The sequence below is a fragment of the Priapulus caudatus genome, unplaced genomic scaffold, assembly GCF_000485595.1.
Source record: "Priapulus caudatus unplaced genomic scaffold, Priapulus_caudatus-5.0.1 Scaffold731, whole genome shotgun sequence".
Lineage (NCBI taxonomy): Eukaryota > Metazoa > Priapulida > Priapulimorpha > Priapulimorphida > Priapulidae > Priapulus > Priapulus caudatus.
In genome coordinates, this window is record NW_014577792.1 from 45222 (window position 1) to 69375 (window position 24154).

Sequence of the window (24154 nt, forward strand, 5' to 3'; positions counted from 1 at the left end):
ATAGCAAGTTCTACATAGTAGACGTGGAAGGACCAGCAGTCGCTGGCCTCCCAACATGGGAACAAATGAAACTTGTAACACTACACTGTGCTATCAAAGCTGAAACTGACAGGACCACTGACAGTGTGAAGCCGTCCATCAGTAACATTCATGATCTGAAACGGCTGTATCCAGACCAGTTCGACAGGATCGGTTGCATGCCTGGGGTGACAAAGATTGTAGTAGACCCCAACGTGCCAACACACATAGATCCACCACGCAAAACACCGATAGCGTTAAAGGAAGCGATCAAGAAGGAAATTGACCTCATGGAGAAGGACGGTGTCATCAGAAAGGTGACAGAACCATCTGATTGGGTCTCGAGTCTAGCGTACTCACATAAGAAGGATGGCAGCCTGCGCATATGCTTGGACCCAAGACACCTGAACCAGGCTCTAAAACGCCCACACCACAAAATCCCCACAATCGAGGAACTGACGCATCACTACGCGGGTGCTAAAGTCTTCTCGAAACTGGATGCCAAGGCAGGATATTGGTCAGTACAACTCGACACAGAGTCTCAACTGCTTACAACCTTCCAATCTCCATTCGGAAGGTACTGTTTCCAGCGCTTACCGTTTGGTTTATCGATCTCGCAAGACGTATTCCAGATGCGAATGGATCAAATACTAGAGCAAGTTGATGGTGCCGTAGGAATTGCTGATGACGTCGCAGTATACGCAAAATCTGACGATGAACATGACCGTATTTTACACAACCTCATGCGAGTCGCAGCGGAGAACGGTCTTGTGTTTAACTCTACGAAGTGTGACATTAAGACAAACAGTATCACATTCTTTGGAAATGTATACAGTGACAAAGGTGTCCATCCAGACCCTGGCAAGATAAATGACTTACAAGCCATGCCAGCGCCGACCGGTAAGAAAGAGCTACAAGAGTTTCTTGGGTTTGTGACATATCTGTCGCCATTCATAGCTAACTTGGCAGACAAGTCGTCACCGCTCCGTGGCTTACTCAAGGAGGATGTGCCGTTCCTGTGGGAAGATCACCATCAGACATTGCAAAATTTGACGCGCGCTAGGCACCGGAGTGCGTACAGACAGCTTGGAGCTGGGCCCTCATTGATTAGCGGGGACAAATTGGTGCGGGCCAGCGCGTATTTGGAGCGGGATAGCGTGTACACTGCAAAAATTTGACACCCGCTTGGCCCTGACTAGTTTAATGTGGTATCAAATTTGCAGTCTGTATAGGGTGTAAGTACACGTGTTTCAAACAGGTGTTGCTTGCATGTACTTTGCAATAAAATACCGGATACTAGTCGCTAGAATATTTTCCCTTATTCTTTTGCAGTGCAGAAAAAAATACTACAGGCAGACGAGAGGCATCTGCCAGGGCTCAAATATCTCTAGTGCACTCTGTGAAATCTATTATGGTGACATGGAGAGCAACTGTTTCAATTGGGGAGCTTGCAGTGAAGATCTTCTGATGCGCAGGGTAAGTACCAACTACTGTTCTACAGTTTTAGTGCAGAGACCATTTCAGGTATGACACATGTACACACACACAAACTAACACCCCAGCATGCACATAGACGCACGCGCACACATACCAATATGTATATATATATATATATATGTTACCAGTAATAAGTGTTATATCAGTATAAATACCATAAATTTCCAGTAAAACACAAAACTCTAGATGTAATTAAAACTTGTTATTTCCCAAAAAACATCCGTCAATTCACAAAAGCATCTCTCCTTTCTCCGCCCTCGCGTCACTCCCTTAACAACACGCCCGCCAGCGCCATCTCTTGTGAAACAAAACTATAAACGGTACAACTACGTATCAATATAATAACTGCTATACATACTCCCCCCAACAAAAATAATGTCTTCCACAACATTAAGACAACTAATTACTTAAGACATTAATTCAATTCAAGACACTGTAATGATACAACACGATCGGTTGCAACGATCCGTCCGATGTAGATACATTTACTAGAACATTTCAAACAGATCCATGGCAGTTTGCAATATGTAACCTTACAAGCCAATTTTCTTGACAACTCTTCAGTCATCATTTCTGTTCAAAATCTGTCCATATTCAAACCACAATCTTATTCTTCCATAAGTATGCAATGTCCATTTCAACCCTCTTAATAAATCATAGGGTTTTCAATTATAGCAATTACATGTGACAATACAATTACATTTTCAATCAGGCCACACAATCCACTAAAAACAAGGGGCAACCGCCCAGCAGTAACATTACAACAGAAAGGCAGGTACACTGCCATATTCTAGTTTCCAGATTCAAACATCAATAATATGCATTGTTTTGGGTTTCCATCCAAGCCACGACGATAACCAGTTTATGGGTTGAATAGTTAAGCAAGCCGGAGCAGGTGTACCCATAACATCATATGTGTATCGCTTTGGTGGCTGCTTGTTTCTCACTTGTCGAGGTTCCCTGTTCCTGTCTGCGAAGGGGTTACATTCCTCCTCCGTATGTTCCGATTCCTCAACACTGGGTTCCGACGACACACTGTTATCTTCTAGGTCACCCTCTGAGACCTGGAGATTCTCGTCGACATCGCTATCCTCAGAATTCTGAAGATTATTCGCACGATTGCTTTCCCTATGCACTGGGAGACTCACATCGATACAGGCTTCATGCTGATTCCGATGGTTGCTTCTATTCATTTCCGCTCGGTGCTCAGATTGAGTCCTTGGCACAAACTCTGGGGCTTCCGGGTTTGAGCCTGGTGGTATCCCCACACCTTCCTCGGCCCAATCTGGTTTCTCAATGGTAAAACCAATAACACAATCATCAGCCTCTGTTGATTCATAGCCATTGGAGTCCCGCAGGTCCTCTACCTTATCTTTAAGATTGTCGTCACGCTTCCCTTTGGTTTTGTTCAGTGGGGTTGTTTCTATCCTCGGCACTGGGAGGCTGTTGCATAGCATCAGATGATTCCGATGTAGTGTTCGGACCTTCCCATACGGTTGGTCATCCACGATAACATCATAGACTGGCAGGTCTGCGTGCTTTTTCATCACCCTGTAGACATCATTTTCCCAGTAAGATTGTAACTTCCCAGGTCCCCCGGGGGCCTTCAACCTCTTCACCAACACTCTGTCTCCTGCATCTAGTGTTGCGGCAGAAGCCCTATGATCAAACCGCTCTTTCGCAGTCTGATTTCGCTTTGCCACCTTCTGGGACACTATAGTGTATGCCTCTTCTATTTGTTCCTTCTTGACATTCCTTTCCACTTCTTGACATACTCTGGCATGCCTCTGTTGGCATTGGATGCGACCTATTCTGACAACTTGAACAGTATGTCAACTGGGAGACGCGGGTGTCTACCGTACATCAAGTAATGTGGTGAGTATCCCGTCGCATCGTTCTTCGTGCAATTGCATGCATGCACAATTTTGTTGAGATGACTTTTCCAATCCACTTTCTGTTCCTCATCCAGAGTTCGAAGCATGGACAACAGGGTACAGTTGAACCTTTCACACTGACCGTTGCCCTTGGGGTGATAACTTGTCGTTCGTGAATGCTGAACGCCGGTCAACTTTTGTAGGTGCTTAAAGTAACCATTTTCAAACTCTGCCTTGGTCATGGTGCAGACGTCTAGGGAAGCCATACTTGAGAAAGTAATCATTAAACATCTTCTCTGTTGCTGTTCTGCCTAACTTATTAATGGTCGGGTAGGCTTGTGCAAAGCGTGTGAAATGGTATGTCACGACCAAGATGTAATGCATATCCACGTTTACTGCGCTCAAGGAGCAGAAAGTCTATGGACACCCGACTCAAATGGCTCGGAGACATGAAACGGCACCAATGGTGCCTTCTGATGTCTAGGCTGGCTTCTGCTCTTGACGCACTTGCACTGGATCTAATGTAGAAATCAATGTCTATCTGCCATCTTAGCGCCAGTAGAATGCTATCTCCACCGCCAGCGCTAACCCTGTCCGGCGCCCAGATGCCCCATATTGTCAAGCCAACTCTTTCAGACTCTAGACTTCATAGCATCTGGCAGAACCAATTTGTTTTTTGGTGGCGGGTGTTCCGGTACAGTACCCGCATCATCTAACCTCTAACTTCCTCGCACTCTCTGTAGAGTCACCAGCTATGGCGGGCTTACTCTTCTGGCCTTTCCCTGGACTGAGGATTTTATTTTCGTTGAACGCCTAGCTGCAGGGACGCCCTGATGCTGCGATCACTCTGTTGACCTTGTTTGATGGTCATCTTCTGTTAGAGCTTGCCACTACGCACTGGTTACATCATGGTTTCGAGCCATGCTTGTGCCACATAACTGCTCGATATGAGCCGGACTGATGCGATCACGCCCACTACTAATAGCGCTGGATGCTTCTGAGGAGAAACCTGACTGGTGCATCTGGTCAATAGTAATCAGCCATGTCACAGGCTCACGGGACAGCACATCTGCAATCTGATGCGTTTCCTATTCCAGGGTGGTACTTGATCTCAACCATTGGATAGAACTCTGCCAATCCTGCCAACCGCGAGCGGCAACTGTGGCGTTAAGCTTTGCGGCGGTACTGCAGTATATACGTCAAGGGGGTGTTGTCAGTGAAGACTGTGAAGACTTGCATGCAGCAGGTAATTTCTAAAGATGTTTCAGTCACGGCCCATTCAGCCAACAAGGGGGAACTCCAGTTTTCGCAAGAGTGTAAGATTGGTAATTCTCTCTTGGGCTGGGGACAGGACTCTCGAGGCGCATACCCAATCACCGCAGTGCGACTCTGCCGCTGTTGTTGGTAGTAGTACGCTCCGAGTCCTTACAGCTAGCTGGAATCTGTGTGTAAGGATGAATGGCAATTCGAAGGCTGGGTAGGCAATGACAGTTGCCATAGGTTAACTCGTGCGTCAATGGCATTACTCACACCTCTCGCGGTGGTGTGGCTGCGCAAATAATGGCTGCGTTGATGGAAAGCTGACTGTCTTGGCCTTGGATGGCTACGCTTTCTTACTGATGGTTCTTGTGGCTGCAGACTTGGTAACGGAGGGCTCAAACAAAGGCTTTTGCCCGCTCTTGAGTAGTCTCAAGTATCTCCTGTAAGTAACGCCAACAGTCCAAGCACCTTCTCACCTCCCGCACAGTGCTTGGGGTGGTTGCTTTGCTTCACTCCACCATGGGGCAGCAATTTCCTTATCATCAGCCCTGTATCCTGCCGGCAGACACAATTACGGGCCCAAGTACTTTACTTCTGACTGCAATAGGCGACACTTCGCTGGTTTCATCTTAACACTATGCGCTGCTGAAACAGTTGTAGTACTGTTCTGACGGTGGTCAACATGCTCCTGGAATGTCTGACTTGTATACCAGCACATCGTCCAGGTAGACAGATTTTATGTATCACCTCATTCAGGATCTCCTCCTGAATCTTTGGTAACAGGGTGGTGCATTGCGCAGCCCATATGGAATTCTCACCCATATTCATTGTAGGCCCCGAGGGGTGATGAAGGCGGTGAGATGTCGACTAACTGGGTCTACAAAGCCTTTGGTGATACGCCTTTCCCTGATCGAGTGCTGAAAACCACCTATTTACCACTGAGTCACTTCATAATGTCTCTTCACATCTTGGCTAAAGGGTGTTGGTCGTCTCAATCGTCTTCTGATTGAGAGCTCTGTAAGTCGACACCTGTCTCAGTGTACCGTCCTTCTTCTGACGCAACAAGACGAGCGACGAGTAAGCAGATTTAGATTTCTGTAGCCCACCCTTCTCAATGCAGATCTTTAACAGGCTATCTTTTCACCTCCTCATACCATGGGCCTGGGTATCCCCGTATAACTCATTCTGTGGCAGGGATGTCGCTCCTTCACGGTAATCTGTCAGACTCAGCCCGCGGACAGCAGCTCCGCTAGTCCTGCCTTAGTCTGCCATGAAGCACAACTCTCTTCCCTCAACATCTGTTTAGCAGCTACCCTGCTGCTCCTCGGTCTAGGTGGCGCCAGGTCGATGGGTCGGGTCCGCACAGCTCAGCTTGTATTTACCACTTGCGTTCAAGCCACACACCGAGATAGGCCTCCGAAAATTCTCTTGTCACCACAACGGCTGACTCTCCCTCAATGCAGAGCCTCGCATGACGTTTAAAACGGCGCACAATGGGTTCCGGCAGGGGTCCGGTGGCAACTAGGAACGGCACCTCTACCACGCACGAATGGTCGCCATCAAACGATGCTTCGACTTTGATATTTACTATCCCTTTAAATGGTATCTTGTGGCTAGAGGCAGACGTTAATTCCAATGGCCTGTTCAGCACCTCCTCGATACTCCGGACAGATAGGTTAGGGAACTCCCTCTAGCATTTCGGTGTGTATCATAGATACGGCTGCTCCGGTGTCCCACAAGACTGGGTACTCCTTGCCTTCCAGGTATAGGGTGACGACACACTTTCTTCCTACTAACCTGGCCACCTTTCCATTACCTACTCCCTGTCGCCGATGGAAATTGCGGGGTCTTACTGGAGGTCCACCTGTCCTGTGTCCGCCAGAGCAGATGGCCATCCGTTTCCCGTCTGGTAGCTGCATTCCTTAGCAACGTGGCCAGTACCGCCACACTTGAAACAGTGATTACACCTCTGCTGCTTCTCCCTGCAACCCTGGCAGCCAAACGTCCTCCTTCTTACTTCTGACCTTTGACCTTGTCTCTGCTGACTCTGGGGCTTCCAGCTCTCCTCCTGCCTCATCTCACTCAGCTCCTTTCTGAGCATCTCCTTCACTTCCTTCTTCCAGCCTTCTAAGTTCTCCTGACTTATAAAGTATACTTTCGCGCTTTTGTTATGTTTAGCCTGCACCTCTGTCAGCAGGGCTCTTTTCTTCGCAACCTCCAGAATGTTACAATCTGAGGCACCCGGTGGTAAAGACCTCATCTCACATCTGAGGGATTCCTCTCTTAGCCCAGTCACCAGCGCATGTCTCATGGTCTCATCCACTAGGTCCTTGTTGTAGCCAGCCTCCATTACCCTCTGCCGGATACTCATCACCCTCAGGATGAAGTCGATGGGTGATTCGTTGGTCCCTTGGACCGCTGAGCACAGGCTCTGGTAGAGCTCCCGGCCGTCCTCTACTTGGTAATGGCTGGCTAAAATTGCCATTACCTCCATTAGGCCGATGTCTCCTCGCCCCTCCAAATAGGCCTTGACTTGTAACTTCGGCGCTATTGCCCTTACAACGCCCTGGACTAATTCCCTCTCCGTTACCCCTCTCTCTCGGGCCCTGTCGAGCTGATGCTGTACTGACGCATATGAGAGGGTGCTAGGGTCACCCAGCTCACCAATTTTACCCACAATGACAAAGTCCTTCTTGAGGGTGACCGACTCCGGGACCGCGGGCTGCACCTGCAGCTGTCTCTCCATCAGCTGCGTTAGCATTTTGATCAACGTGTGGTGGAGACTCAGCTGGAACAGCAGGTCCATGGTAGGTTGTACAGAGGAGGGCGCGGGACTTGCTGTTCCTGTACCGCCAACAGCGGCATCCTGTTCCGCGTTCGACATGCTGTTACTCTATCCAGAGGCCCCACATTGGGCGCCAAATGTTACCAGTAATAAGTGTTATATCAGTATAAATACCAGTCCTCGGGGATCAGGCTCCTGTCTTGCTGTTGTCAAACGCTCACGCGAGGATTTCCAGTAAAACACAAAACTCTAGATGTAATTAAAACTTGTTATTTCCTCAAAAACATCCGTCAATTCACAAAAGCATCTCTCCTTTCTCCGCCCTCGCGTCACTCTCTCCCGTAACAACACGCCCGCCAGTACCATCTCTCGTGAAACAACTATAAACGGCACAACTACGTAACAATATACTAACCGCTACATATATATATATATATATACTAGCGGGATACCCGGCATTGCCCGGGGAAATCAGTGGCCGCTCAGTTGGTGACCGCTTGGTTGAAAGGAAAATACCCAAAAAAATCTAACTATCTATCTATCCATCCATCCATCCATCCATCCCATCCCATCCCATCCCATCCCATCGCATCGCATCCCATCCCATCCCATCTCATGCTATCACAAACAGTAAAAAATAATAAGAAATCAAAAGATAAAAGACATTCAATATTAAAAAAAGTAAAAATAATACATACTAAAGAGGAAAAAAGGAAAAAAGGGGAAAATAAGTTCCCGAGCTGGGACTCGAACCTGGAATCCCGGTGTAGGAGACGGATGTTCTAGCGATTATGCCACTGCGCCATTAAGGGTATACCCATGGATTCACACTACGTGATGTTTATCTGTATGCACCGCCATCTATTGATGAATAGAATTTTTATGAATTTTTAATTTTTTAACTTTTAAAATTTTTGTTTCTGCCAGAACCACCTCCCAGACGTGCTGATTCTGAAAATATTTTTAGTTTTCTTCTAGGCTGCGGAGTTATCTAGTTATGCGAGTACGACCTAATTTGGCTGAACAACTTTATATATATAAATATATATATACAGTGTAGCCCCGTTATAATGTGATGGTTGTGGTCCATAAAATGTCATCGCGAAAAAAGCAGGATTGCGCTAAATCGGGGTTATATATACGTGGCTATATGAGCAAAAAAAATGGGGTCCAACATGACAAACAACATCTAAAAAAGGGGCTCATCGCGTTAAATCGGGGTTCCACTGTATATGTTCATAAGTAAATCATACACAAATTATATCCTTGTTAGTAGATTAAATTAATCGGGATGACAGTAATTGACAGAATTATGTTGCAGTTAAATTTAATACAAGTAATTATACACAAAATTGGATGTGTTTATGTACAGGCTGACGATTTTCTATACGTGACCGAGTCTAGATATGATGCTGTGATGTTTCTTAAATTGATGCTAGAGGGTGAGTATATGGTCAGTAAGAACATTATAACATAAAATTTCCTGCAAAACATGTTATATGTAGAATATTAGTGATTTCAAGTAATAATGTAACTTCATGAGCCACTAAATCATCACAGGCACCAATTGATAAAGAGATTCTCTGTTGCTGTTCTGCCTAACTTATTAATGGTCGGGTAGGCTTGTGCAAAGCGTGTGAAGTGGTCCGTCACGACCAAGATGTATGCATATCCACGTTTACTGCGCTCAAGGAGCAGAAAGTCTATGGACACCCACTCAAATGGCTCGGAGACATGAAAGGGCACCAATGGTGCCTTCTGATGTCTAGCTGGCTTCTGCTTGACGCACTTGCACTGGGATCTAATGTAGAAATCAATGTCATCTGCCATCTTAGGCCAGTAGAATCTATCTACCGCCAGCGCTAACCCTGTCGGCGCCCAGATGCCCCATATTGTCATGCAACTCTTTCAAGACTCTAGACTTCATAGCATCTGGCAGAACCAATTGTTTTTTGGTGGCGGTGTTCCGGTACAGTACCCCATCATCTACCTCTAACTTCCTCCACTCTCTTAGTAGTCACCCAGCGATGGCGCTACTCTTCTGCCTTTCCCTGACTGAGGGATATATTTTCCGTCGAACCCACTGCAGGACGTCCCTGATGGCTGGATCACTCTGTTGACCTTGTTTAATGTCAATCTTCTGGGTAGAGTTGCACTCCACCGTTACATCATGGTTTCCGACCATGCTTGGTGCCACCATAACTGTCGCTATGGCCGGGACTGATGCGACCACCCCACTACTAATAGCCTGGATGTTCTGAGGAGAGACTGACTGGGTGCATCTGGTCATGTAATCAGCCATGTCCACAGGCTCACGGGACAGCACATCTGCATCTATGGTTTCCTTTCCAGGGTGGTACTTGATCTCAAATTGGTAGAACTCTGCCAACTCTGCAACCCAGCGGCAACCCGTGGCATTAAGCTTAGCGGTACTCAGTATATACGTCAAGGGGCTGTTGTCAGTGAAGACTGTGAAGGACTTTGCATGCAGCAGGTAATTTCTAAAATGTTCAGTCACGGCCCACTTCAGCACAAGGAACTCCAGTTTTCCAGAGTGTAGATGGTAATTCTTCTCTGCTGGGGACAGACTCCTCGAGGCATACCCAATCACCCGCAGTGACTCTCCCTGTTGTTGGTAGAGTACCGCTCCGAGTCCTTCACTAGCTGCATCTGTGTGTAAGATGAATGGCAATTCAAAGGCTGGGTAGGCCATGACAGGTGCAGAGGTTAACTCGTCAATGCAATTACTCACTACCTCTCGGTGGTGTGGCTGCCAACTAATGGCTGCGTTTGATGGAAGCTGACCTGTCTTGGCCTTGGATGGCTTACGCTTTCTTACTGATGGTTCTTGGGCTGCAGACTTGGTAAGGAGCTCAAACAAAGGCTTTGCCCTCTTGGAGTAGTCTCAAGTATCTCCTGTAGTAACCCAACAGTCCGAGCACCTTTCTCACCTCCCCGACAGTGTGGGGGGTTCTTTCCTTCAACTCCACCATGGCAGCAATTTCCTTATCATCGGCCCTGTATCCCTCCGCAGACACAATACGGCCCAAGTACTTTACTTCTGCCTGCAATAGGCGACACTTCGCTGGTTTCATCTTAACACTATGCCGCTGAAACAGTTGTAGTACTGTTCTGAGGTGGTCAACATGCTCCTGGAATGTCTGACTGTATACCAGCACATCGTCCAGGTAGACAGATTTTATGTATCACCTCATTCAGGATCTCCTCCATGAATCTTTGGTAACAGGGTGGTCCATTCGACAGGCCATATGGAATTCTCACCCATTCATGTAGGCCCAGAGGGGTGATGAAGGCGGTGAGATGTTGACTAGCTGGGTCTACAAAGCCTTGGTGATACGCCTTTCCCTGATCGAGTGCTGAAAACCACCTATTACCTCCGAGTCCTTCTAATGTATCTTGCACTCTTGGCAAGGGTTGGCGGTCTGGAATCGTCTTCTGATTGAGAGCTCTGTAGTCGACACCTAGTCTCAGTGTACCGTCCTTCTTTCTGACGCAAACAACGAGCGACGAGTAAGCAGATTTAGATTTCTGTACCCAGCCCTTCTCAATGAGATCTTACAGGTATCTTTTCACCTCCTCATACATGGGCCTGGGTATCCCCGTATAACTCTTCTGTGCAGGGATGTCGTCCTTCACGTTAATCTTCAGACTGAGCCCCGGACAGAGTCCGTAGTCCTCCTCGTCCCGCATGAAGGCACAACTCTCTTCCCTCAACATCTGTTTAGCAGTACCCTGCTGCTCCTCGTCTAGGTGCGCCAGGTCGATGGGTGGGTCCCACAGCTCAGCTGTATTTACCACTTGGTTCACCACACCCCGAGGAAGGCCTCCGAAAATTCTCTTGTCACCCACAACGGCTGACTCTCCCTCAATCAGAGCCTCCATGACGTTAAAACCCACAATGGGTTCCGGCAGGGGTCCGGTGGCAACTAGGAACGGCACCTCTACCACGCACGAATGGTCGCCATCAAACATGCCTCGACTTGAATTTCCATCCCTACGATGGGAATCTTTGTTGCTAGAGGCAGACTTAATCAATGGCCGTCAGCACCTCCCGATACGCCGGACCGATAGTTAGGGAACTCCCTCAGCATTCGGTGTTGACATAGATAGCCGGCTGCTGCCGGTGCCCACAAGAACTGGGTACTCCTGCCTCCAGGTAAGGTGACGACCAACCTTTCTTCCATAACTCGTGGGCCACCTTCCAACCCTAATCCCGTCGCCGATGGAAAATGCGGCTTACTGGAGGTTCCACCTGCCTGGTGCCCCGCCAGGCAGATGGGCCATGCCGTTTCCCGCTGTACTGCATTCCTTAGCACCGTGGCCAGTACTTGTGCCAGCACCTTGAAACAGTGATTACACCTCTATGCTGTCTCCTGGCAACCCGCAGCCAACACGTCCTCTTCTTACTCGACCTTTGACTTGTCTCGCTCCTCTGGGGCTGCCAAGCGCTCCTCCTGCCTCAGCTCACTCAGCTCCTTCTGAGCATACTCCTTACACTCCTTGTCTTCCAGCCTCAAGTTCCTGACTTATAAAGCAGACTTTCGCGCTTTTGTTATGTTAGGCCGCACCTTCTGTCAGCAGGGCCTTTGCTTCGCAACCTCGCAGAAGTTACAGTTATCTGAGCACCCGGTGGTAACGACCTCATCATCACACTGAGGGATCCCTCTGTAGCCCAGTCCCCAGCGAATGTCCAGTCCATCCATAGGTCCCTTGTGTAGCACCTCCATTTACTGCGCTGGATACCATCACCGCTCAGGAGAATCATGGGGATGCTCATTGGCCCGTTGGACCGCTGAGCACAGGCTCGGTAAGCGCGGCGTCCGACTTGTAAGCACGGTAAAGCCCATACCCTCCAATTAGGCGAGTCCCTTCGCCCTACCAAAAGGCTGACTTAGACTTCGACGCTATCGCCCTACCAACGCCCTGGACTAATTCCCTTTCTCCATACCCCCTCCTCTCGCGCCCTGCCAGCTGACGTAGCGACGGGCAATATGAGAGGGCTAGGGTCACAGCAGCTCTACCAACCTTACCCACAATGACAAAGCTTCTGAGGTGACCGACGGTCCGGCAGCCGGCGGGCTCACCTGCAGCTGTCTCATCAGCTCGTTAGCATGCGATCTGTTCCAGCTGAGGCTCCACCACACGTTGCCAGGTCCATGATTGTACGAGCAGGGCCGGCGGACTGCTGTTCCTCGTACCGCCGACAGCGGCGGCATCGCGGTCCGCCTCGATCATCTGGACTGCTATCCAGAGGCCCCACATTGCGCCAAATTTACGAGTAATACGTGTAACAAGAATACAGCCTCCGGGATCAGGCTCGCCTTCTGCGTTATAATACCTCACGGCGGAGGATTTCCAGTAAAACACAACTCAGTCTTAATTAAAACTCGATTCTCAAAAACCTCGTCATCTCACAAAAGCACTCTCCTTTCTCGCGCCCTCGCGTCACCTCGCGCGTAACAACACGCCCGCCAAGGACCATCTTCTCATGAAACAACTAAAACGGCAACAACTACGTAACAATATACGAAACCGCACAAATTAGATAAATACTAGGGATACCCGCAGCCCGCGGAACAGTGGCGGCTGCAGTTGGTGACCCTTGGTGAAAGGAAAACCAAAAAATCTCACATCTATCTATCCATGGACCATCCAGACCATTACATCCAGTCGCCATCCGCATCCCATCCCCATCGCATCGCATCGGCCATCATCCCCACTCCAAGCTCTCACAAACAGTAAAAATAATAAGAAATCAAAAGATAAAAGACATTCAATATAAAAAAGTTAAAATAAGACTACAAAGAGAAAACGAAAAAGGGGAAATAAGTTCCCGAGCGGACTCGGAACCGGAGCCCGGAGGAACGATTCTAGATAGCCACGCGCCATTAAGGTATACCATGGATCGCACAGCCTACGGCTATCTGGATCACGCGCCATCTATATGAAAGACTTTAATGAATTTTAATATTTTAACTTTTAAAATGTTGTTCCGCCAGATACACGCCAGCCCCCAGACGGCGATCTGAAAAGATTTAGTGTCTTCTAGGTGGCGAGATCTAGTTATCGCAGACGGACCTAGATTGGGTGAACAACTTATATATTCTAAATAGATATCTATCAGGAGCCCGTTAAATGTGATAGTGTGTGTCCAAAAATGTCATCGCGATAAAAAAGCAGGATGCGCTAAAAGTCGGTATTAACGTGGCATATGAGCAAAAAAATGGGGTCAACAGACAAACAACATCTAAAAAGGGCTCATCGGCGTTAATCGGTTCCACGGTATATGTTCAAAGAAACAACACAAATATACCTTGCTAGAAGTAAATTAATCGGGAGGACAAAGCGTAAGTGACAGAATTATCAGTTAATTTAATACCAGAATTATCAGCACAAAAGTGGAGGTATGACAGGCTGACGATTTCATACGTGACCGATCCGATAGATGCTGGAGTTTCTTAAGGATTGAGCCAGAGGGGGAGTAAGCTCATAGCGTTGTCGTAACAGGACACAGGATCGTACCAGTATATATTATACCACGTTACCAGAACTGACTAACATGAATGTACCCTACCCAACTAACCCACGCCTAACCCGAAACGCCTAACATCTATACCCTACACCTAACCCAAACATACTCATAATAAAATATCAACATATAACAAACAACCTAAAACACCGCGGGTCTAATCGTATACCTGTTACGACAACGACCCTTCGTGCGTGAGTATATGGTCAGCAAGAACATTATAACATGAAATTTTCTGCAAAACATGTTATATGTAGAATATTAGTGATTTCAAGTAATAATTATGTAACTTCATGAGCTACTAAATCATCACAGGCACCAATTGATAAAGAGCATTACTTTACATTTAAGTAATACTGATGTCAAATATTCAATACTCTGATTTTAAGCAGCGCCAGCTCTTTGATACTATATATTTTGTGTACTTTTATATGATGTATACATGTCTAATGTTTAAGTACTTTTCTAGGAATACCCGAGTACAACTGCAATATATCGAAGGAAAAGGTGCTGTTGAACTTTCGATACACACACGAGACAATGGGGCAAATGCCATTTACAGACCGTGAGGGTACGCAATAAAAGAAGCTACGTTCTTCTTCTGGGGAGGACTACCAGTACCAGCTAGGCTATGTTCAGGAACCTGTATTCCTGCAGACTATTACAGTGTGGTGCAGCATTAGGTGTGAATAATGAATCCATAATTGTTTTGAGCTATATGTACTATGTAGTAATGAAAAATACTATCCAGCAGTGCTTTCATATAATTTGTCTAAAGTTATGACCCCTTGGGGGATATATTTGCATGATATAACAGGTATGTGTGTGACACAGTCTGCCGAAAGTAAATCATCAGTTAATCAGCTTTGGAGTATAATGTGCAATACCATCTATTGCTGGATAGCTTTATGTGTGTCATCCGTCACATCTTTTCTAAGACATCATTATCCAGAGTAGCATGGTAGAGATGAACTTTATTCTGCAGCTAATGGTGCAAAATCCCTTGCTTACATATCTGGTGCGGATATTTATTGGTCTGTGTAGGACTTATGCCTTACTGTGGGGTCGTCATTGATATGGAAACGCTTGATTTACGACTCAACCTGAAAGAAAGTACATATGAGGAGGCATATAACAGCACTACATTTAAACCGCACAAGAATGCTGGCTTGGAATTCAAGAAAAAAATGTTTATGTACGTATTTTTATATAATTATGTTGTCTTTAGACTTGCACTGAAAGATAGCAATACATATGGATGTTATGCATACAGGATTTGGTGCCACAAAATTAGTTTTGCTAGGCCACATTTAGCCTCGATTTGAATTTTGGTTTATACTGTTTAGTCCTGGTTAAAAATTTGGTGAAGATGTATCAGGGGTAGAAATTAACTTTTGAACACGGGAGTCCAACGGACTCCCTACCCTCAAAAAGAGGGAGTCTGCAGTCTTGAGGTTTAAAATTAAAGATATTAACAATAACGCATGTGCTTATTTTTAAGATTCATGCGGTTGCACATCTGCCAAATTTTCTTTGGACATTTGTTGAAAAAATACGGTAATTCCATGAGGCCGTGCTTCGGAACGAACTAGTTAGTATGGCAGAATGTTCAGGGAGTATTTGACTCCGGACTCCCGTTAATTTCGCAGCCTGATGTATATTATATGAGCCCTGATGAGGAAGTTGATAAAATGTGATGCTTAATTGTAATACATATGATTCTGCCATTTATTTTGCAGGCAGTTGGCATTGAAGGTAACTCCTCTCACATTAGACGTGGCCATGCACCATTCTATGGAAGCTTACATCAGCAATCTGTACCGGCTGCTGCTCTTCATCCACCAGCGCTTCTACGTCTACACACGGCAACTGCGCGTGAAACCAGCAGCGAACCCAAAGTTCTACCATAGTATGCTACATAAACTATTCTCCTTAAAACTAAACCTCGTGCATACACAGAATGTATACATATATACGTTAAACAGGTGTGAAATGTGCACATGTGGTGCATATGGGGGCATAATAATCATATGGTACCAATGTAACTTTATAAGCACAGACTTTTCCTGGTTCGATAGAATGGATTCTGTGGATATAATTTACAATTTTACGTAAAAAGGCATTAAAAAATTCCTTTCAATTCACCAACAGGGGTGATACTGCAGTTGGCAACTCAGATACATAGACTGGGCGTGAGAGCTGTGAAGAGGATACCTTGGCAGAGTGAGCCGGTGGAGTTCCCTGTGTGTCTGAGCTATATAACATGGTATGTCTCATGTGTAAGATAAGAATATCACCTGACCCTAGACCCTATATACTGTATTATAACTACATTATTTCATTGTCTTTTCTGCCAGCCTAACTGATGAGGGAGGCAATGAATTTTTATACATACATGTATACTAAATCTTGTATCTGCAATTTCTCCAGTGGACAAGCTACACACTGGTATAATCATGATACCCCCTGCCAACGAAGTTAGGGGGGGGGGTATACTGGAATCACCCTGTCTGTCTGTGTATCTGTCTGTCTGTCCGACACCAGCCTTGTGCGCAGATCTCCTCGAAAGGTACTGGACCGATTTCAACCATATTTGGTACACATCATCAGTACCCAAGGTAGTTGTCGACCTGCGATTAATTTTTTGCGTCCGACATTTTCGGAAAGATTTATGGCCGTTTTCCGTAAACATATCCATTTGGTTATATATGACATGCTGACGCCATCTAGTGGATTATTTCATACATAACTGCCCAGCCACTATCGAGTCGTTGATAGCTCCCACACGTGTACAATCAAATACCCTGGCCGGCCGCCTTCAGATGAGTGCACATAAATAACAGCCCCACGTGTGGTTATAATCCACTATTACCTACACACCAATCATCGTTGATTTCATATGTACCTGCCCAGCCACTACATACTGAGTCATAAGTGTCTATAGTAGGCCTAACCAGAGAGACATGATACAAGATTGCGTGGCACAGCTTTGCTGTTGATCCTAAACGCTGCGCGCGCAGTTTCGCGGGATATGCGCACGCGAACGCGGGGATGTTCAAGTATCAAGCGCTGTCCGCAGTGGAGACGTGCGCCAAATTCGAGGCCCGGCGCACGTCTCCACAGCGGTCAGCGGATGGTCTGTATTTTTAGAAGATAACAATGAAGACTTTGTTCTAAATAAGAACTATCGGCGGCTAAATAAGAGCAATATACAGACCTTTGAATTTCTTGACTAGTCAGTCAAAGGGCTTGTTGGGGGTCCATTATGCAGAACTTCCAATTGAAATGGCCCATGAAATTGTCAAGTGAATTGTGTTTTTCGGAACCCCAAAGAAAATGTCTCCCTCTTACATGCACCCATTCCCTGATCAAACACGCGTTCAGGCATGAACAAACACGTGCATTGACGTACAAGACTGATGAAAGCACAGGCACTTGGAACGTCTCAATAAAAATAAATCTTCACACAATTTTTCACAATGATCGACCGCCTGTGTGCAAAATAGGTGAACGTATGTGAAACATATACGGTTAATTAGTACTTACTGTCACATATCCGTGACTAACTGACACCACTAAATTGGTAAAATGTTCCATGCACCTTAAGAAATGCTGAGAAATTACGAGGTTATCATCGCAGAACTCCCGACACCGCCCATCCTGATGTCACAAAGCTATTATGTAAACAAAAACGCGTGTTGCGAGGTGCGTGCCTCCGATATCCATTTCGAGGCCCGCTAAGCCAAGCATAAAGTGTGCGGGCAAGACGTCACACACACAGCTACCTTCATTGGCTAAAACAATCGAGTAGCGCGGTTAGGGATTTTCGAAATTATTTAATTTTAAGAAAAACTTGAACGTTCAATGAATGACGCACTCGTTCACTTACGAAAGCGGGTAAAAATGCCTAATTTTTCCACTTCGGTGCGAAATGCATCGGCCGGGCCTTTCATTATTTTCGAAAAGCAAACAGTATCGCCAAACACCTACACGCAGTAACGGGTCACGTTGTTGATGACCCATTCATGCCCATCAACAAAGAAGGCGGGGCTTATTCTGATTACGGAAATGCGAAAATGCAACAGAAGGACGTAGCGCAGTGCGCTAAACAGCGTGTTATTTTCGTATTTGTGCGAAACTCTATCGTAGGAAACCGTTCTAGCCTAGCAGAATGCCCTAGTTCCTGAGATCGGCGATTTGGTGCTCTAATGGTATTATACCTAGAAGTTATAATAGAGAGGTGCGGCGTAGACTGTGATTGGAAGACACAGTGTCAATCCTTGGGACGCCTCGGCATCATGGCCGCATCACGTCCAGCCATATACAACCACAGGCCCTGTGACGTCCTTTTATTAATAGTAATATTACCACCTGCTTTGCCATACAATCGCCGCGGTGCTAGATTCATGAGTGTCACCAGTCAGCTCTCACATATCACAGGCACCATAACAGCTCGAAGCGGGGGGGAGGGGGGTATTATATTCCCTGAGTTTCCCTCTCTGGGACAATCATTCTAGTTTTAATACAACTTTTATTGGATTCAACACAACAAGCTATCCAGTTTGGGTTCAACTAACTGCGTGAAACTACAATACACGTTCATACATACACATTTTCTTTCAGGTTAATCTGCTATGTATTTCTTGGCCGAGGAAAGTTCAGCAGCCTGCAGAAACTGTTGAATAAAAGCTTAAGAAAAGTGGAGTCTACGCTTACAGTTACGGAGATTGTGCTACTCAAGTCTGTAATTATTGGTTTTAACCAACCCTAAGGTTCCCTGATACAAAACCACTAGGTGACTACAATTCTGTAGGTCATTAATAGAATCATTCACTAGGGAAACGTAATTTTTTGTATATCGTATAGCTCATTCAGTTTATCTACAAATATTTAAAAAGCAAGTGAATATACATGCAGTATGTATGTTTTTGAGTCGTTATTTTGAGATGTCTTTACAGTACCGCTAATATAACGTGTTTCACATACGCTACATATTCAGTATAGAAGATCAAGGGAAAAGCCAATGTTAAGTTAATATTTGAATCAATGACCAAGTTCAGGTCAGACCAGTTTTTCCAGGACACAATAAGGGAAAATGTAGCACAAGTTTGAGCATGGACTTTGTGATGGGTTCAGAGGACAGGAAAATTGCATGTTACATTTTTTCTGATGTAGTATATGGATTATGTGAGTTACTTTTCAGTTGTCATTATATTTCTTTGTGATGTTACTCTCAGGATCTATATAATTATGTAAAACAAGAAATAAGTGATATTACTTTATTAAAACTAGTATAAAATGTAATTGATACTAATAGGCAAGGATAGAAGCGAGTCCAGTGACTCTTGTGGCCCTCAGGAAACGTGCAGAAGTATGATTTGTTGCTCATTATATAGTAATAATTGTCTAGTCTATAGTTTCGTGTCTAGGAATAGAACCAACAGTTTAAAAGCAAATGCATGTTCAATGATGTTTTCTATTTGTGCATAATACAGTTGATTTTATGTGGATCGCATATTTTAGGGTCCTGCTTCTATTAGAATTCACAGAAATGAGAGATGTTTAGTGTAGTTATAATATTAAGCAGCTGCTGCACCGCTGCTTTGTAGGTAGTTGTTTGATGTTTCACCGTATTTTTAGTAGTTAGTCACCATTAGTCCTGATAGTTCATAGTATTACTGAATGAAGGGAGTTGTCACGGTATGTTATTTATCAATATTACTGGAGTTTCTGGTCTCCCCTTTCTGCTCTTTATATGTTCAACTATATTGATTTTGTTTGTTTGTTGACCTCGTTGTAGTTGTTGGAAGGAATTACATTATTATTATTATTACTATTCCAGCAGTACTCACAAACTTTAAACACAATGTACTTGCTTCATAGAATGTGTCATATGCATACAAGTGTGTAAGATAACAGTTTATAGTAATAATAACATTAAACAGCTGTATTTTGTTCTTTACATTTGATAGTACATGTATCCAACTATAAAGAAATATTAAAATTTAAGCAAAATTCTCACAAATTTATAAATCATGAAAACTTTTAAACTGCTTGCAAATATACGCATTCATTGGATAATGCCTGTGCTCACCATGCTGTTTACCGCAGAAGAAATGGTAGAATTAAACTAGTGTTTCAAATTGTTACTGGTTACGTTTTTAAAAGCTGTACATATGACTGTCTAGACACCATTCTTTCATGCATTATATTACTTTTTTTATTTATAATGTCAGCAGTTGATAAGGATCTGATAACCAGCTCAGTGACTTACTTACTATAGTCATAAAAAGACAAGAAATCGTTGTTTTGCTATACAGATTAATACATATAGTAAAAGGCATGAGATATAAATTATATGCTTTAGATATTTTAACCACACACACATACATTACTTAGTTTCACCAGTTTGGTTTGTGCTAAATTGGTTAGCAACTGAGAAAGGCCAGGTTTGCAATGACGCCTGCTACTCACTCGGATTCTGTATCACAATAAGCAAATATTCTTTGTCTGGAAATAAAGTAAAAACTTTTCAGATGAACATAATACCAGTTTGCTCAACGTTAGTGCTGTATAACAACTACACCAAATTTTTTAGCTGGATAAAGCATTTATTTTATTTCTAATGGTTGCTTAAATTTTTTTGAAGAAATATGGCTATATAATCCACACTGCTAAAAATGATAGAGTAACTGACACCTTGTGTGATGAGTTTTTAACCTTGCCACCAAATTCACATTAGTTTTAATATCACTGCACATTACTTTACAAGCCACTTTCGGTGACAAAATCCGAACAGTTTTACCTGGCAACAGCCTGCCAACATGCTGTGGTCACACGCCAATGCTAGTACAGGTTTTTTAATTAGCCAAGAATTGTGTGTCCCTTATATTATGATGCAAGTGATGAGACATGAATGTGTGGAAAAAATTAATGGCACAGAAACCTTTGTTGCACACATTTCAGCAGCTGCGATTCGCATTGTAAACAACTGCTGATAAATGGTAATTTTCCACGATTGAGCTTTTTATTAGTTAGCAGGACTAAATTTTGATGAAGTAATAAAAATATTATGAATTTAGCTTATTTAGGTTTCTGATCTGTAGGTGTTGCCATATCTGTAATGTAAACCTTTTTAAAACCAGCTTTTCTTACTGCATACCCTGATCACATGTATCATTCATATGTAAGTGTATAGTATTGATGATGGTTAATGCATACATACCTGGTGCAACCATGATCTCGTGTTTCTTGGACCTTATTCTCAAAAAAGTTAGATCATTCTGAGGGTCAAGATCCCTGACTGTACTCCTTGCCTTTGCCGCCAGCTGGTGTATGAGTCCTGCATACTGGACAGTGGTGGAATTATCTAATGTCGTCCTTATAGGGATACCTTTGTAAAGCAAATCAATCCAAAATAACTTGTTATTACTATTCACTATTAAAATTTCATATTTGCACAGTTGTTCCTCCCATACATATTGTTCTTTATTATTCAACATCTATTTATTCACACTATATAAATGGGTATTTCATAGGAGATTACATTCAGCATAAACAAAACCTTATGTATGTTGGTATTAAATTGTTGTGTATAGTGTATTGACTGTAGCTTCTAATGCTACAGGAAGGAAGAATAGCTAAGGAAGAATTAAGAAATCTACATCATAGGTCCATAATCATTGTTATTATCAATACAGGCATGACACTAAGGCAATAAACATGGGGATCCAAGGTACCAGGGTAGACACTACAGTCACGAGACTGAATCCTAATGCTCCCACAGGAAGCTCTAAGGGCGAGAAAATGCTACAGACGATATTGCATGCAATGAAATAACTAGTGGAATTTAAAAAATCATCACATAATTATAATGACATCAATAAACATCACATATAATTAATCCACAAAACGTTGGGTTTCTAAAAGTTCTTGTAGGATATAAAGTTGTAACCAGTGCATTACTAAACTAAACAGGCCAATGTTCTTATGAATAATTGCCATTTAAATTATTTCCTTTTGAAATTGTATCTTACTACTCAATGCTATACTTATATCAGAAGAATGGGGCCATTTTTAGTCGCGAACACATAAATTTCCACTGAGTCAATCTAGTTAAATACACTAAAAAGCATTCATCACTTATTGCTCACCTTCACCATTCACTATAATGATTCCAACCACTCCCTTGTGGGTCTGGATGCGCTTCAGTGTGTCTTCAACCTCCGACTACAAAACATAAGTTAGTGATGAAAACTTTCTCAAAATAGTAGTAGCCACCTAGGTCCCCAATGTAAAAATATTAGAGGCCCAGCTTATCACATAAAGTGCCAACATGTTGGATTCATGTATTTGAAAATTGACACTAAAATAGAGCGCTATTATGTATTATGAGCATTAAGATGCATACCAACTATTTTGAGAAGAGAACTACACGACATTTCCTTCAAGTATAGATTAGTGTAGTTTTTATGCTACTTGTCAAAAAACGTATCGGGATCCTAGAATACGGTAAGCAAATTGAATTGGCATAACGGTAGCATGCAAACCGTAGTGATTCCACTGATTATGCAATGTTTATCTATGCAAACCGTAGTGATTCCACTGATTATGCAATGTTTATCTATGCAAACAAACCCTAACATTCTGGGTGACCTAATGAAAATCTGGGGCCTACTATTTCTTTACTTGTGTCTGGTGACTTGGTGATTGTTAGAGGATGCAATCACAAATTATTAATTTCTTATGTATTTTCACAGCAACTAGTGTCAACATCACATCACATGTTAAAGGGACTACGTCACGAATTTTCTATGGTAAAATTTGTTAAAAAAAAATTGCAAGTAAGAACTAATGGGACTAAACAAATTGTCAAATTCTTACCTAATAAGATTGTTTTTCAACTAGTTAAAAATCCAAAAAACCTTGACGATTTGAATTAATGTTTTTAATTGCTTGCTATGGGCTATGTATGGGTCACGAGTGTATGTTCACATCAAACAATATAGTAAAATAGGAAGTATAATGCAGCAATTTAACCATAAAATGTGAACAGAATTACTTATATTTTGTGAAAAAGTGGAAATATTTGTATTATTCTTTATTATTTACGGTGACATAATCACTTTAACATATATGGAAGTTATTAACATTGTCATGCAGTCTCCAACTAGGAATTTTCTAAGAAGATTTAGTGATTAAACATTCAAATAGTTACCGTAGCAACGCACTCACTCAGGTATAAGGAAACAGGTCATTTTCATTAGTTAAACCAATTTACTTCTGGAGGTAAGTAACTGTAATACTAAATCTTTTCTGCGTGAATCACTTAATTAGGGCACAGCTATGAGGCAAACATAGCCAACTAATATCAATGTCATTAGTATGGCTTGTAACTGTTTCCACGGTTACTATATCACATCTGTATATGTCATTGTTATATAAGAAGGGACCAAATTGTTTGGTGAGGATTACAGGCTGGGATTATGGGATGTTGTAATTCAACTAGGCTATGGAACGAATTTCAATACACTTGTCTGATAGCCATCCATTAGATAATCTGTGACCTTTATAACAAATATGTTTATCTCAGAGAAAATAATTATCTTGTGATATTTGACTGGTTTTTCATTAACTTTCAACATTAGGTTATAGTATTCCAGCTTTGTTATTATAATTTTAACATTATTTTGCTGTACACACTGTGAATTTCACGAGGCAAACAAAATAAACACGAAATTGTTACGTCACGTGGAAACCTCAATAACGACATGAGTTAAACATTAGATACCGAAATTCTAGTTGCTCCGTCGTGCCATGCGTTTAAAGTACGTCAATAGATTTTAGATTTGTCGAACTAAGATGGGCGCAAATGGTCGCAAATGTGTTGTTTAACTCAGTTCATCTCAGGGAAATACCGTATAACTCGGTAAATAAGCAGCCCCTAGTTACTGCAAGCAGCCAGCAATAAAAAGTATGCAGTGGCTATGCGTCCGGAACAGGTCGCATAGCCTCCAGGCTACGCATCCGGACATCCACTTACACAGCGATCGCGCGACTCGCGTACACGCATGATTGCGCAACGGGATGGTCTGCTGATTGCCGAAAATATACAATATATGCCCTGCTGCGAGTGCTGCCGTCTATCCTTTCATCCGTCCTCTTTCGCTC

General features: G+C 43.7%; 2 protein-coding genes across 2 annotated transcripts in view; one reads left to right on the forward strand and one right to left on the reverse strand.

Moving 5' to 3' along the window:
* LOC106813156 (telomerase reverse transcriptase-like) overlaps positions 1 to 19948 on the forward strand; it is a 38808-nt gene extending 18860 nt beyond the window's left edge. The window contains exons 13-19 of the mRNA XM_014817220.1: positions 1351 to 1494; positions 8807 to 8876; positions 14454 to 14555; positions 15029 to 15179; positions 15724 to 15893; positions 16136 to 16250; positions 18608 to 19948. Coding sequence (XP_014672706.1) covers positions 1351 to 1494; positions 8807 to 8876; positions 14454 to 14555; positions 15029 to 15179; positions 15724 to 15893; positions 16136 to 16250; positions 18608 to 18755 — 900 coding nt within the window. The 3' untranslated portion in view covers positions 18756 to 19948. The remainder of the gene's footprint in view (positions 1 to 1350; positions 1495 to 8806; positions 8877 to 14453; positions 14556 to 15028; positions 15180 to 15723; positions 15894 to 16135; positions 16251 to 18607) is intronic.
* LOC106813161 (dynein light chain roadblock-type 2) overlaps positions 19498 to 24154 on the reverse strand; it is an 8748-nt gene continuing 4091 nt past the window's right edge. The window contains exons 3-5 of the mRNA XM_014817225.1: positions 22138 to 22213; positions 21210 to 21377; positions 19498 to 20494 (exon numbers count right to left, since the gene is read on the reverse strand). Of these exons, the coding sequence (XP_014672711.1) occupies positions 20451 to 20494; positions 21210 to 21377; positions 22138 to 22213 (288 nt within the window). The 3' untranslated portion in view covers positions 19498 to 20450. The remainder of the gene's footprint in view (positions 20495 to 21209; positions 21378 to 22137; positions 22214 to 24154) is intronic.